General features: G+C 30.8%; 1 protein-coding gene across 5 annotated transcripts in view; it reads left to right on the top strand.

Annotated features, from left to right (window-relative positions):
• The window catches only part of LOC142323353 (E3 ubiquitin-protein ligase SIAH1A-like), a 70,836-nt gene that overhangs the window by 40,211 nt on the left and 13,831 nt on the right, over nucleotides 1–16,794 (top strand). For 3 of the 5 annotated variants that reach the window (XM_075362863.1, XM_075362864.1, XM_075362865.1), the window contains one exon: nucleotides 8,339–8,487. The exons of 1 other annotated variant lie outside the window; for it this stretch is intronic. In XM_075362863.1, the coding sequence (XP_075218978.1) occupies nucleotides 8,339–8,487 (149 nt within the window). The remainder of the gene's footprint in view (nucleotides 1–8,338; nucleotides 8,488–16,794) is intronic. One more of the 5 variants, XM_075362866.1, reaches the window with a different exon arrangement.

Here is a 16,794-nt window from a genome sequence, read left to right as displayed (position 1 = left end):
AAATTCAGAAATGGCGATTTTTGATGTGAGATACGAAGAACGTGGAAGACTACTGAAAAAGTTTGAAGACAGCGAATTGCAAGCATTGTTGGATGAGGATGTCGCTCAAATGTAACAACTCACAGATCAATTAAATGTAATGTGAGAAGCTCTCTCCATACGTTTAAAAACCATGGGAATGATCCAGAAGATGAGAAAATGGGTTCCACATGAACTGAATGAAAGACAGCAAGAAAACCGAAAAACCAGTTGTGAAAGTGCTGCTCGTTACATACAACAGAAAGTCATTTCGCCATTGAATTGTGACAAGTGATGAAAAGTGGTGTTGCGACGTTGACAGGACGCCCTTAGTTAACAGCATTGCAGTAGATTTTAGAACAAGGTTGGACTGTATGTGTTCATAGCTGATGAACGAAGACACCTTGTTGATTACTGAAGGATTGTTTAATTGTACGCCGTCTTGGTGGTTTAAAATAATTTTGTAACATAACACTTGTAACTTATAACTTAACATTAAAGATAGAAAACATAAACTAAATAAAACTTAAAGTAATGTTCATCTGAACAAGAATTGAGAGAGTCCATTCGGACTCTCTCAATTCTTGTTGGCTGACCCAAGGCTCATATCTGACCGCCTTGGGTCAGGTATGAGTGCAGACTGGTTAGAAGACGCTATGTACAGTGCTCGAGAAAGCAGCTTGTGATGTAGAGTGGCGTGATGGTCTGGTGACCATGAATTTGCTTCATGATAATGCACCATCTTGCACAGCAAAACCGGTTAAGGGAACGATTGAGGTGTTCAGTTGTGAAATATTTTCGCATGCATTGTACTCATCAGACTTGGCTCCATCCGATGGGACATGCACTTGCTGAGCAGCGCTTCACTTATGAAAATGTACAAAAATGGCTCTATGACTGGTTTATCTCAAAAGAGCAACAGTTTTTTTGGTGTGGCATTCATAAATTGTCAGAGAGAAGAGAAAAATATATAGCTAGCAATGGACAATATTTCGAGTAAAATATTTTTTGTCATTTTCATACAATAAACATGTATTTTCTATATAAAAATTCTGGTTTCATATTTACTCATCTCATATATATATTATTATACTGAAATAAATCATTTAATTTTCGTATTATTCCTCTGTACTGTTAAATTATATTTAAATTCTGTTAAATAAACCACCTAGTACAGAATATTGAGATGTACATATCTTACTTTAATTTTTACACGACTGCCCAAAAAGGACTGAAATATATTTAGGGTGTATGTATCTACTGTTGAGCCAAACTATCTGTATGCACGGCCGTGTCATTACTATCCTAACTGAAAACATCATGCTCGCTTCTATCGGCTGACACCTGTAGTACAGCTAATGTGAACTGCTAAACATTCATCAAAATTAAACTATTTGATAATACACCTCATTAATATGTAATTTATAAATAATAATGAACTCATTAATTAATGTATTTAGTTTGAATTTATAATATTAAAATCAAAATATGATCTTAAAATACGATACTTTATCTATAACATGAACTACACATATTATTTTAATTTCAATTTTACCAATAAAATGCAAAATCATTTAATAAAATATGATTGCCAAGTATGTTCTTGTAGTAGCGCTACAAAATAATTAGTAGTGTAATAATTAAAATCATCTTTTCTGCCAGTTAATTACAACTATTATGAACTATTTCATAAATTTTATTATAATAATAGTAAAAAGTGATATTTTACTGTACTTACCCTACATGGTTAAATGTAAATGATTAAAAAAAATGTTATGGTTTAATCTATCAATTATCACTTAAATATTAGCACTATGTTAACAATCAAGGCATAATAAAGAAGTATTAATCAAGGAATATTTTATACAAATTGAAAAAAGCATCATCGCTTACTTTTTCAAGTACCTTCACTTTATCACTCAATCTCACTCATGTCACCTTAGTCTTCATTCTGTTCTCGGAGTCAGAATCGCTCTCCAGTGAGATAATGAACAATTCAGCAAGGTTGTCAATCTCACTTTCTTTTGATAAGTACTCATCTTCAATTTTTTTTATGTTGTTGCACTTCTTTCTCAGTCTCCTTGGCCTGTGCTAGCAATCTTCTCTTCGGTTAGTGCTTGAACTTGAGGAAAACTACAAAATGTGTTTTTACTAGCGACATAGCTTTTAGCATGAGCCCATATGAGTTCAGTACAAGGACGTACAGATATACTCAGAAATGGACCTTATTTAACGTTGCATAGCATACAAATGTACTGTTTACAAAGCTATATCTGTTACTAGAAATTAATGTGAAAGCATATTTTTAGATGAAATTATCCATAGATTTAGTGATGACAAGAAAGATGTAATTCAGCAAATCATAATAATAATTATATTTATACTGATTTAAATGATGTTCTTCGATCTTGTGGCATGATAATTCTTTTAATAGAAATTCATACAAATATAAAATTCATCATAAAATATAAATCTCTGAATTATTATTATTAATAATAATAATTAGTTTTCCTTCATTTAAATTTATAAAACAAAACAATTTTTTTTACATATAAAATTCCATGTTTTGAATTAACATTTCCTTCCCGTTCCGATGTTAATTCAATAACAATAAAATGACCAAAAGACGACAGTAACTGAAAGACATTTGTCATTTTCAAGATAATTGCTAAAGCTAATGATGTTAAACAGTGCAGCAAGAATTCATCCAGAACTGTTCATTTAAGTAATACCAATCATCCTTTCCAGCCTATCCAGTTCACTTATTACAGACTGCCCGAAAAGAAGTGTAATTTATTTAGGATACACAGTAGGTCTGAATAGTCTCCAGAGAAATTTCTGTAGTTGATACTAGTAGTGCCATCTCTCGAACAACCAACGAACTATGTAGTACGATGTCTGACAAGTGTGTGAACAAAATTTCATCACTTTTTGTCACTCCAGTCTCAAGTTATATTCAGCTACATACATTGTGTTCATGTGACCTTGTGCAAGCTCGCAACGTGGAACAGAGAAGCGCGATCAAATTTTATGTTCAACTTCAAAACTTTTTTGCTGAAACTTGTTCTATGATACAGCAAGCATTCAGTGATGAAGCCGCATCTCGTGCTACACCATACATGTAGTGGAAGCAGTTTAAAGACAACAGAGAGTTGTTGGATGACGACAAATGAAGTGGGAGGCCATCATCAGTTCATGACGAAAACATTGAGAAAGCACATGCGTTCTTGTTCGGACAACCTCATCTTACTCTTCGGGCCATAGCAGAGTTATACATTGGTAAAGATGTGGTATGTACAATTTTAACAGAAAAAATGAACCACTGAAAGGTGTGCTCTCATTTAGTTCCACAGTTCTTGGCTGAAGAACAAAAATACGTCTTTCTTGCACTCAAGACTTCATTGAAGCTGGTGATAACAACCCAAATTTTTTGCAAACAAATCATAATATCCTGCTTAGTTGAGTCCTGAAGCACAAAGACCGGTGAATGTCAGGCAGCAAGAATCAAGAGTGAAAACGATGTTGATTGCATTCTTCAACTCAAAAGGGCCTGATTCATCATGGATTTTTTCCAACTGGTCAAACCGTGAATTCTAAATTCTGTTTGGTAGTAATGAAACGCCTGATTCGTCGAATCCGACCCAAGTACCAGGATCCAGGCAGATATACTCTCGTACACAATGCACTGGCACTTATGGCAACAGTTTTAACATGTTGACTTGGCTAACACCCAACTTGTCTCCAGCAGACTACTTTTCTGTTCCTGAAACTCAAGTTGAAGATGAAAGGTCGCTTTTTCGATGACATTTTAGCTGTCCATAGGGCTTGCACCAAGCAGTTAAAGGCAATCCCACAAAGTGATTTCTCCAAAGCGTTTGACAGGCTCTACTGGTGCTGCAACCAGTGTATAACTAGAGAAGGGTTCTATGTAGAGGGCTGATGTGAGTAAATCTGTATTTTTATTTAATTTAGTTTGAGAACTTTTCAGATATACTGTATATGTTTGTTTCACTGTAGCAACTCAATGGCTGAACTGATTTAGATGCATGATCCAATGTTGGAATCCTTACATTTCTGGAAGTGTCATAGGCTATATAAATATGTATATGTGTTGGGTAAAGTTAACAAAAAACACACAGCTAGTATTTGCGAAAAGAAATTGGACTTTATTGAAAGTGTAACAAATGAACTTATGTTATAATTATAATCTTAAAACATAACAGGAAATTATGAAATTAGCATAACTTAATAATACTTAACATATCAGCTGAATCAACAAATGAATAATGCTGTTAAATATAAAAATACATGAATAAACCTTTTTTTTAATACACAATGTAACAGAGCCGGAAAATAAGAGAACATAAAACACCTTAATTTTAAATTAGATGCTTAAGACGTAACATCAATAGGAAGTGGAACTGGAAAACAGTTGCACTACTAACATATACTGTACTATGAAGATTAGCAATGAACAGATTCCATTAGGTTAGGAAACGTTAATTACAATAATTTCAGTGTAGAAGGCGTTAAATCACAATATAATCATTAAAATAAATAATAATATAAATAGAATTTATTCTAATAGTAAGCTTTCTTGAAAATATTAAGTTACAAAGAAGTACAAAAACATTACTTCATATCAGGAGTAATTTTCTTTAGATTAATTTAAGAGAATATGAATTCAGTGCATGAATAGATAAGAATTAATCTCGGTGATTAACAAGTTAAATTAGATTAAATGATAGAGTTGATTGCAATAAACATTTCAAGTAAAGGTAATTTGCTCTGAGTAACTGACGTTTGAACACGAACTTGTGATGAACAACACGAAATATAATAATAGTTATCAATAATAATATATGAAATATATCGCACATAAGTTTTATAATTCTGAAGTAGTGTTTAAATTAAAAGTAGATTTGATAAGAACGATAGTTTGCATTTAATAACCCATAAAATGGGCTACACATGAACAAGGATAACATAAACGTTTAATATGAATAATAATGAATAATTTGCACTTGCCTGTATCACACACAAATATTAGCAAGAGATGAACTCGTAAGAGCAAGTACATATGAATACATAATATGTAATCCTGGGCGTAGTCCGCACTGGTGTATCAGGAATACAGAGGTGTGATGTGGTTTAGTGGTAGAATGATGCGTAGGATCTCAGATGTGTAGTGACGAGTTGTGAAATTTTGCTTGAATGAGAATATTACCACAAAGTTTTCAGGAGAGTATGGCCATAGGCGACTGCACTGGTGAGATGTTGGATCTACTCTGCCGAAAAGATGGCGAAAGAAAAAAGGGGAAAACCAGATCCAGGTAGTGGACAGGAGAGAATGTGTGTAAAAGGCAAGAGATGTGTGCATGTATTAGTAAGGGAACGAAAGAATAACGGGTGTATGAAAAGGGTAGTCAAAAATAATTCAATAGAAGAATGGACGCGGTCACTAAGGATGACGGAGGAAGGGTCGAACACGAGAACAAATAATAAAACAGGTAGTTTTGACAAGCCCAAAATATGAAACAAAGTGAAATTTAGCATTCCTGTAACAAAACAACGGGACCCACCCTAGCTTGGAATTCATTGAAAATAACGGAAACTTTACGCCAAACGGCGTAAACAATATGCATATATGTTTAAATAAATTTAAAGAATTTGTAAAAAATATACTATATAAAAAATTGTCACTGGCACGCTGTTTAATTATCTTATTTTAAAGATCAATGTTTGTCAACAATTTTTAATATTTATCTCTTGTTCATGAAAGTACTTTCGCATGAAAAAAATTTCATTTTTAGATTTTTATTCTGCAATAATGGAATTATTTCAATCATGACTGAGGAGTATATATATATATTGATATTCTTTGTATTTGTTGCTGAAAGAGTTTGACACCCATATCAGAAATGTAGCATCTGTTTTATGCATGTTCTTATGCATGTGTTCCTATAGAATACACATAATTATTAATGTTTCTTAAAAATTCCTATTAAATTAAAAGTTCACAATTTTATTAAAAAATGATTATTTATAAATTATTTGGGTTACATATCCCAACTAGATAGATAAGCAGTTGTTTTTCATTTGTGGTCTTGAAGTACAGTACAATATAACTATCGGTTAATATTACAATCACTTACATATATGATTAATAATAATTAGTTAATGAATTTATGTAATATATATATATTGTGTGTGTGTGCATGCACTCACACACACACACATACACACATATATATATAGCACATATATAGCATTAATTTACGTTAAAGTAATTTTTTTAAATATTCAGTGTAAGCCAGTTAGCTGCCAGTGATCATCTGTGGCAAATCTGTTGATGTAGATATCATTTACTTTGACTAATATAAACAGAAGACAACTATGTAGCACACCAAATAAATCCTGTCATTATTTAGTAGTAGCCAGAAAATTTACACCTGAGGATGGTGTCGATAAGAAAATTAAGTTAGCAACACTAACTATGGATTCACTGTCTTTTGTGCCAGCACATATTGATAATTTTTCTTTTTCTAGAGAACCCTACAAAATTTTTACTCCCACCATCCACAAGACAAGATTATTATTCTTGTGATATTGTTATTAAAAAAAGATCTGCTTTAGTGACAATTAATTACATATTTGACAGATATCTTGTTGATATTTTCTAAATCCAGATGTAGTTAGCATTTTCAGAAAATCTTGAGAATCTGTAATGCTTTCTGGGTCGTAGATAAATGCTAATTAGATGTTTGCTAATGATGTGGGAACGTTTACAGAATTGTTTGATAAATCACTGAATTCAGTATATCTTCAAGTTTCATTCCTGCTTATAACACTGTTAGTGCCTGATGTTCTCACTAGGTAGCATGCACTAAGTAATTCCATCAGTCATCATGGAGTGGTATACTGGTGCAGAACATGCTCAGTTTTGTTTATGGTTTCATGAATCCAAATCTGCTACTACCATTTGGAGAATTCATGACTAAATATTGCAAGCAACCACCTCAAAGACAGTCTGTCATTGCATGGTACAATCGTTTCATTGAAACAGTTTGTGTATCACATAGGATGCCAGGTCAGGGTAGACCTTCACTTTCTAAAATGGCAATTCAACAAGTGCAGCAAACATTCCATTCTTAGTTCAGGTAAATCAATGGTACACACCAGCTTAGAATTAAATACTCCTAGGGTTACAGTATGGAGGATATTGCATAATCTACTGTCATTTAAACCCTACAAATTACAACTGATACAAGGTTTGAGTGAAGGTGATAAAGAACTGAGTTTTGTGTAAACATATTAAACAAATGTTTAGACTGAAGATAATTATCTTAATAAAATTGTGTTTAGTGACAAAGCAACTTTCCATACCAGCAGTAATGCTGCTGGCATGGAAGCATAATGTTCAGATATGGGGTTATTAGAATCTACGTCACACAATCGAACATGTATGGGACTTGCCTAAGGTAAATGTTCTTTGTGCTATAAGCTGTTACAAAATTTACCATTCTTTCTTTTTCGCTGAGTCAACTGTAACTGGCATATTGTAATTTTACATGTTTGAACATTATCTAATGCCACAATTGCAACAGGATATGGGGACAGGATTCATTTTCCACAAGATGATGCACCACCACATTATAATCGTGCCGTTATTGCATATCTCAATAGCAAAGTGCTGACTTGGATTGGACATGGTGGAACAATTTCCTGGCCACCAAAATCACCTGCTGATTTAACTCCAATGGACTTCTCTGTATGGGGTTACATTAAAGACAGAATCTTTGTTCCTCCGCTTCCAGGAAATGTAGATGAGCTGTGGCACCAGATAACAAACACTTGCCACCGTAGATCAAGACATGCTTCTTAGGATTTGGCAGGAAATTGATTACAGGTGGGATATCTGCCTTGTTACTAGGTATATTGAACACATTAATAAATGAAACTTGAAGGTATACTATATTTAGGTGTTGTATCAAACATTTCTTTTTTCATTATTAAAGGTTATTTCTATATAACTAATTTAGAAATATCCAGTATTAAGTATTTTAGAATAAGTATTTTTAAGATACTTTTAATATAATTAAAAGTAGGATAATTAAGAATTAATTAGTTTATTCCTAAAGCTACTCTTTAACATGCAGTTGTGCACACACACACACACACACACACACACAACAAAGAGAGAGAGAGAATTAAAGAATTGAGTGCCATTATGATTTACTTAAATGCACATTCATTAGTTTTATATAATAAAATATATATTTCGTTATTTATTTCCTAACTAATTTTAATATGTTGCAAGGTTGGAATTGAATGGTCACAGGCGCCGTTTGACATGGGAAGCTACACCACGTAGTGTTCATGAAGGAGTGGCCTCTGCAATTCTCAACTCCGATTGCCTCGTATTCGACACCAGTATCGCGCAGCTTTTTGCTGACAATGGTAATTTAGGTATAAATGTTACCATTTCCATGGTTTAACTGTTCCGATCGGTAGTGTGTTGTTTAACAGCTGATAGTCTTATTAAAAAAAAAGAAAGTATTTTTTTAGTTTAATTTGTTTTGTTGCTTGAAACTATTGCAGTTTAATTATTATACTTTTTTTTTGGTCAGTGTTTTGAACCTCTTTATTAAATATTGTTGCTGTGATTTGCATCTTTTCTTTAGTAATTTTTTTATTTTTTAAGTAAATATGACTAACATATTTATCAGCACTGATGGATAGATTTGTGTTAATGGTTTCTATTATTTAAAATGAAATACAGGGTAATTTTTTTTTATGTGTTAGTAGTATTTGTTGCAAAGCAGTTGAACTTATAATAGATTAAGAGAAAGAATGAGAATGCCTGTATCTCTTTCATTCAGTTGACTTAATTATTTTAATACCCATATGAATTGCTTTTTTTTTAAATACTGTTTTTCTTGAGATCAGTCATATTAAAAGATTGAAATGCAATAAAACTAAACTAATTTCTCATTATTTTATTTTTATTGCCTTCTCAGTTTCAATGCTTTATGTTTGTTTTAACCTCATAACTCAATTTACTACTCATATTGATTTGATTTCGCCTTCTATAACATACAGTGTCCCACAAGGAAACTAACATACTTCATGGATATATTCCTCTCATCAAAATAATGAGAAGAGTTCACATAAATGTAAGTTTGGAAATGCTTTGTAGGTGATGGTTAATGAAAATTTTCGCCCAGAATTCAGCTCCCCCGGTGAAATGAGGTCATACTAAAATTTTTATGATGTTAATTGAGGGGCGAAATTAATGGTTTTCTGTGGTTTTTAACCTGGAAAATTGAATAAAATAAGTTTTAGAACTGTATCTCCAGTAGTTTTCATGATATCTGAAGTAAAACTGAAAACTTTATTGTCTGAAAACCTATTTTTTAGGTTTGCAATACAATAACTTTGTTAAATGACTAATAAATGCATAAATTTATTAAAAAAACTTGAAAATTTAATTCTAAAAACAGTGATGTAATAAGTCCAATAAAAATTTAACGTTTTAAAAAATCAAATTTTATTGAAGAACAAAAATTAAATGAAATGACTACACATTGGAAATGCTTATTTTTCAGTATATTAAAACAGATTATTATATTTAATTTTGTTTTATTTTTTAACTTTGATCTCCATATCTTACAGGTACTGTTCAAATTGATCTTCATAGTTTATGCAAAATCTAGTGCTGTATTTAACATCAAAGGAAGCTATTCTAACATGACACTCATTCTTAAGATATTGAAAAGCATTTAAAATTGGTTTCACTAATTCTTCTTTGGAATTAACTTTTTCTGTGTAAACAAGTTTCTTTAAATGACCCCATAGGTAACAATCCAAGTGATTTAAATCGGGGGACCTAGGAGGCCAATTAATTGGTCCACCTCAACCTACCCATCTGACCAGAAAATTTAAGTTTAAATGCTGTCTAACGTCTTGTAAATAATGAGGTGGTGCACCATCATGTTGGAATAACATTTACCACCTTTTTTCAAGAGTCATTTAACAAAGTTATTGTATTTCAAACCTAAAATAACAATTTTCAGACAACAAATCTTTCAGTTTTACTTCAGATATCATGAAAACTACTTGAGATACAGTTTTGAAACATATTTTATTCAATTTTTCATTTCAAAAACCATAGGAAACCATTGATTTTTTCCTTCAATTAATATCTTAAAAATTTCAGTATGACCTCATTTCACCGGGGGAGCAGAATTCTGGGTGAAAGTTTTCATTAACCATCACCTACAAAGCATTTCCAAACCTACGTTTATATGAACGTTTTTCATTATTTTGATGAGAATTTGCCTGAAGAGTATGTCTGTTTCCTCATGAGACACCCTATATATCTTATGATGAGAATATGTTAAGATAAGTTAGTGTATTTTAATTGTTTACAAAAAACTCACTTGTTTACCAATTTTTTATCTTATCAATTTATCAGAATTTATAATAGTTTATAGTTTTAATTTATACCCTAATTTTGATACATTGCAAGGTTGAAAATGAATGGTCACATGCCATTTCAATTTATTTAGAGTCGTTTCATAGGTTCATTTAGGGTAAGAAAAAAGCAATGAAGCTTTTCTCTTTTTCTAAATGAATAAAATAGAAATTAAGAAACATGAAATTGATTTGCAGTGTTTGTGCAAGGTTACAAAATTTTAGAAGGAGAATCGGAGGAGAGTGTAGCAGCTAAACAGAAGTGATTTTTTTTTTTAATTTAAGAATTTTTTTTTTGTTAATTAAAGAATTCAATTTTTTCAGTGATTTAAAATTTTACTTATAAAATATATACAAACTGTTTTTTGAATAAGAATTTAAAGCAATTCTATTTTTAAATTAATTTAAATTGTTTAGTAAAATGACATAAAAACCAGTATTGAATATAAAGATTATGTGTAAAAACTTGTTTCATTTTCATAATGTATTGTCAAAATATGATGAATTCCTTTAAAGGTGCAAATTCTGTAGATTATCAACATAATCACAGTGAACATTATTATTGTAAATTTGCTCTTAAGAACATTTATAGATTATTGAACACACATTTTTAATATTGCTTTTTTCAGTTACTTTAGAAATTTATCATGTCATTTTAAAACCTAATTACAATTAGAAATTTTCAGTCCATGCTACATTGCTTTAAATGGTCAGATTTAGAGAATCAGCTTAGATGTGTATTGCTGTTAAAGATAATGTACACAGTTAGTTTAAACTGTCCCTGATCTATACTATTACCCTTAAGTGCCTTCTTTGAAAATGATACAGATGCTTTTTTTAAAAATTATTACAGATATGTATTAATGAAGGCAATTAATGATTAAAGTTATTTGTTAAAATCTCTTAAGAATGAATGTTCATAATTTCTTTTGAATTATTGTTTGTATCTGTTCAAGAGAATATGTTAAAAATACTTTTTTACTTTTCTGTTGTATGCAAATTGAATATCCCTTTTAGTGCTATGTGAAATTTTAGGTAACTATTAAAAAAAAATGCTATGCAATTTACTTCCATTATGTATAAAGTGCAGACTAATATTTGACAATTTGCTGTACTTAAAAAATTCATAACATTTTTATTTTTTAATGAAATTTCATGATTTTTTTTTGAAGCTGAGTGTTCTTTAATATCAGACACCCAAAAATATTATACTACAAATTTGTAAAAAAAAAAAAATAAAATTCTTTGTTGCCTGAATTTTTTTCAGAAATTTTCCAGTTTGAAGCAATTTGAAATTAGGTAGAAAAATATGTAGTTCATAAAACATATTATTACATTAATGTCATAATAATTTTATACATTTGTAAACATTTTTAAGTCAATATGTTGAAAAAAAAGTTTCACAAAGATTTCTGAAACTTGTAGATTTTTTTTTAAATAAGTAATTTTCATATTACCTTGTAATCACACACTACATGTACCTTGTTAAATAAAACTAATTTAAAATATTTGTATTGCTCATTAAAAGTTAATAACAAAAAAAAAGAATCAGAATTAAATTTAAGTTAAATAAAATACTAAAATAAAATAAAACAAAATGAAAATTCAGTGTTACATGAACTAACAATGGTGAAGAAGGTAACACTTTGTATGCAAACCTCATTTGAACTTTGTACACATATTCGTCGATTTTTTTCTTTTCTCACCAGCTTTAGGTTTGCTGCACTACAAACACAACAATTTTTTTCTCTTCCTTCAAGAATTTTTCACAAATATTTCTTATATCCACATCACCACTTGCACCAGGCTGTTGCTGTTGGTTAGCACAAGAAGAAACACCCAAATTTTGTCCACCATCCCCAAACTGTAGCCATTCTATTGATAAGTAAGACAGATACAGTAAAATTTAGACGTGAAAAGTAGTTTGGCATCATTAGTTTATTGATTGTTATATTTACAGTATGTAAGAATTTTACCTCATTCAACCAGAAATGCTAATTGTAACCTTTTTCCAGTGTTTGATTGTTTTTGTGTCATTTAAATATGCATACAGCATCTGGTCAGATAAATCCACTCCCCTCATATAACTGTTGTCTCTTTATCATTTTTGGCTTGTCTGTGACTATCAGTTTATCTCTCTTTTTACTTTTCTCATTTGCAGCTTTAGAATTAGTTGATATTAATAAAACTTGTTTTTTTGTGATTTTTTTTCGTCTAAACCTCCTACCATTCTTTTATACAAGGTTGTACTCACATGAAAACTTGATTTCATGTCTTGTGGAATGCCTTTTTGTTACATTGGTAAAATTCCAGTAAAAAAGTTCATTTTGAATTGTTTGGCTAAAAAAATTTCAAATTGGCTAACTTAATTAAAGTAAAAAAAAATCATCAATTAGTATATATCATATTCGTTACTCAAGTAGCCCCTCATTTGTTATCATTTATTTACAATACATGTTGGTTCAAAAGGTAGAAAAACAAATCTTGATAACCTCAACAAATTCATTTTGTTGTCAAATACTAGTCAAACATGATAAACTTGCGATCGATATTTCACGAAATTATTGTAAATATTGGTATAATGATATATATTTGTTACTGTGAAACACTGATATCTGACAAATGTTTATATTCTCCAATGAATGTTGACACATACCAAATACATTGATGAAAGACTTAAATATTTGCTAAATATCATTATTTCCCTTTACACCAGCAAATGTCTACATTCAGCATGCACTGATGATGAAAGTTGAGTAAAAATGTTTTTATTAAAACAAAAGTGTGCAACTTTTTAAATCATAATTTATTATTAAAACAAATTTATACCTTGGAACTAGATTATCTTAAGTCTGAAAAGTAAATATCACTTGCTATAGGCAAGAAACTTATTTTGGAATGGGAATTACTTTTGTCCCACCAAATTTCTTGATGAAACTATCAGTTTTTTTTAATTATTTATAAAAATGTCTTCTTTTTTTTGTTTTTCTAGTAATTGTTTGTATCACAGTATTATATTTTTACTAATAATGGACTTAAGATAGTTTAGCTGAATTATCTTCAATTTTGTTTTTGGACTTGGGAGTAAAATCAGAACAACAGAAAGTGTTTTATTTTTTTAGAATTTTTTATTTCAATATAATTTTCATTGACTCATAAAATTTACTTTTTTAAAGATACAGTAATAAAAAGTAATGGAGTAATTGCAAGTTATGATTTTACAAATTAAACGTAGGCAAATGTTTTTAGGAAATACAGACGTCACCAAGTAACGGCGTGCTTGGATTGGCAATGATTACTACCCAGTGTGTAAAAACAAGTCCCACACTTAGTAATCCCCCTTAATGAAATAATTGTTCTATTTTTAACAAATGAATGCAACCATTTTGAAATGAAATGCAGGTGGCTAATTCTTTACTGTACATTGTAAAATGTAATAACAGATGACAAAATATAATCTTTTACTAATTACACTGTAAATATTATAGTAGATTGTTATTACTGTAAGTTTAATTACTTAACTGGAAAATGAATTATCCATTTAATTCCTCAGCTAGAATGCTCTCCTCGCTGTCATCACTATCTTCAGTGTAATTGTCACTGTTACTACATAAAGAAACAATGAAGATTCTGTCACAGAATCTGTTAACGATGCTTGGCTCCAATATTTACCTTTGATTTTTTAACATTTTCACAGTAAGGTTTCCTGTGTTCGTCGCTAATCAATTTCATTTTATCTTCACATAGTTTCTGCACTTCTGACATCTTAAACATTATGTTGTGGCTTGCAACATGTCGTTTTACCTATGACCATACAATCTTGAATGGATTTAAATCAGGATGATCAGGTGAAGCCGCAAAACTTGGTGCTCACTTCTTTCCAACAATTTGTCAAATCAGTATCATTTTCTGTTACTTTTGTTCAGCTTATTTAGTTCATACAATTGTGGTTTAAGCATTTTAAATGAAAATGGAATATGATGTTTTAGTACCCAAACATCCATGTCTTGTTTCTTGCTTGATTACACTGGAAGTTTTTCAGAAAGGGTATTCTGATACAGAGATGCTCTGTTACTATTATCTAATAGTTATTATAATCTATAATAACTATTATAGATTCAGGTGGAAGGTTAGGAACTAATTTTTCTTCAGCCCATTTTAAATAATTTTTAATATTCATGCTATCATAGCAATTGTCACTTTTTGATTTGGCTGTCCAAGTTAAAATTGCTTTTGAAATAAAGTCTACTTCACTGACATGAATTATAATTATAATTATAATTAAGTGTTCATCTTTATTTATTAGTAAATGAAGTCCTGCACCATTGTCATCAGCCTGTGATTTTGCCATTGAATGAGATAATAAAACATAGGATTCATTTAAGTATACTATCACCCGGTTATAATTTCTAAAATCACTGATTGCCTGCAAATATGAAATGCCTTTCTGTCTAATATCATATTTTTCAACTAAAATATCAGTTTCATTTTCTGTTTTGCTCCACTTAAAACCTAATTCTAGTGTTTGTTCTTGAAATACATTAAATTTCTTCTGCAGTACCACATCTTCTCTACTTTCCCCAGTATCTTCTTCACTACCAGACTGATCAGTATTTATATCGCAGTCACTGCCCTCAGTTTCAGTATCCTTATAATCTGATACTTCACCAGAAATAATTTCGTCCATATTGCTTGAGTTTTCTTCAGCTTCCCATAATACTAAAATTCTTCTATTCATCGTAAGACATTTTGAAGGACCATTTTCAATATTTCAATGGAAAAAATAAAAACAGAAGTGAACATAAAATATTTAAGTGAATATAAATATTTAATATTTAAGTGAACATAAAAAATATTTTTAATTTTCTGGTTACCCAGAAAATAAAAAACCTAGTAATCCCCACCTGGAGATCCTAATGGGGGACTAATTTATCTCCGGAATATTTTACCAAGGAAGGCGTCTCCATCTTCGCTACATGAAAATGCAGAGAGCTACATTTTCTTGAAAAAAAGCCCATAGTTTTCCATTGCTTTCAGCTGCACAGTACTCAGAAGATTGAGTAATGTTGATATGGCCATTTAAGTCCTCCTGACCTATGCCCTTAAAAACTAATGAAAGAGCTGCTGCCCTCTTTTAGCAACCACTCGTTAGTCTGGCTCTCAACAGATACCTCTGTGATATGGTTGTACCTTCGGTCCAGCTACTCTGTATCACTGAGCATTCAAGCCCCCTCACCATCCATCGTCTTTGGAAGGTCTCAAGATTCATAGAGGGAGATAATAATAACAGACGTAAAGAATAACAAAAATTGAATGTTAATTTTCAATTAAATTTGGGATAGTGGTGCTTCAAGTCAACATATCAGTCCCTTATTAATTACAGGCTTAATTTGAAAAGCTAACCTAACTTTCTAAGACAATCTAGAAAAATGCCTTGCATTAACTTAATATGATTACGAATTGTAAATAATTTTATTTATCCTCAGTATTATTTTGTTAAAATTATTTAAATTATTCACAATTAAGAACCCTGACAGTAAGACAATACTAATAGGAAAATCTGCATTTAAGGTTACAGTTAAAAGAAAAATTGAATTGATCTGATTCAAATATTTTGTGCCTACAAAAGATCATGATAATACTACCATTAAATAATTAAAACTTCAGTGGAACAAAGCTTTTAATAACTTAAAAAGCTTCTCATCAGCCTGAAAACATGTTCAGGTTAGAATGTTTAATCTTTCTTTTTCCTGTTTAGCCTCCGGTAATTACCTTTCAGATAATACTTCAGAGGATGAATGAGGATAATATGTTTGAGTGTAAATGAAGTGTAGTCTTGTACTGTCTCAGTTCAACCATTCCTGAGATGTGTGGTTAATTGAAACCCAACCACCAAAGAACACCAGTATCCACAATCTAATATTCAAATCCGTGTAAAAATAACTGACTTTACTAGAACTTGAATGCTGGAACTCTTCCCAAATTAGCTGATTTGGGAAGACGCGTTCACCACTAGACCAGGCTGGTGGGTTAGATTGTTTAATCTATTAACATTTTAATAATTATTTTAAAACGATCGTACCTTTTGCACTAATCAGTTCATTAAGAAATTCATCATAATTTGGCCTCTATTCTTGACTTTATGAAGTCACTGCTCTAATTATATACCTAAAGAGCTGGGCTAGACACTACATTAATTCAAAATAAAACCTCAATAATGTTGGACATAACATAACCTCTGTTAGGACAAGAGTGATAGAATAGTGTTGTCCCTAATGAGAACAGGGCAAACAATCCTAA

The sequence above is a fragment of the Lycorma delicatula genome, chromosome 4 (genome assembly GCF_047948215.1).
Source record: "Lycorma delicatula isolate Av1 chromosome 4, ASM4794821v1, whole genome shotgun sequence".
NCBI lineage: Eukaryota > Metazoa > Arthropoda > Insecta > Hemiptera > Fulgoridae > Lycorma > Lycorma delicatula.
This window is presented reverse-complemented; position numbering and strand designations above follow the sequence as displayed.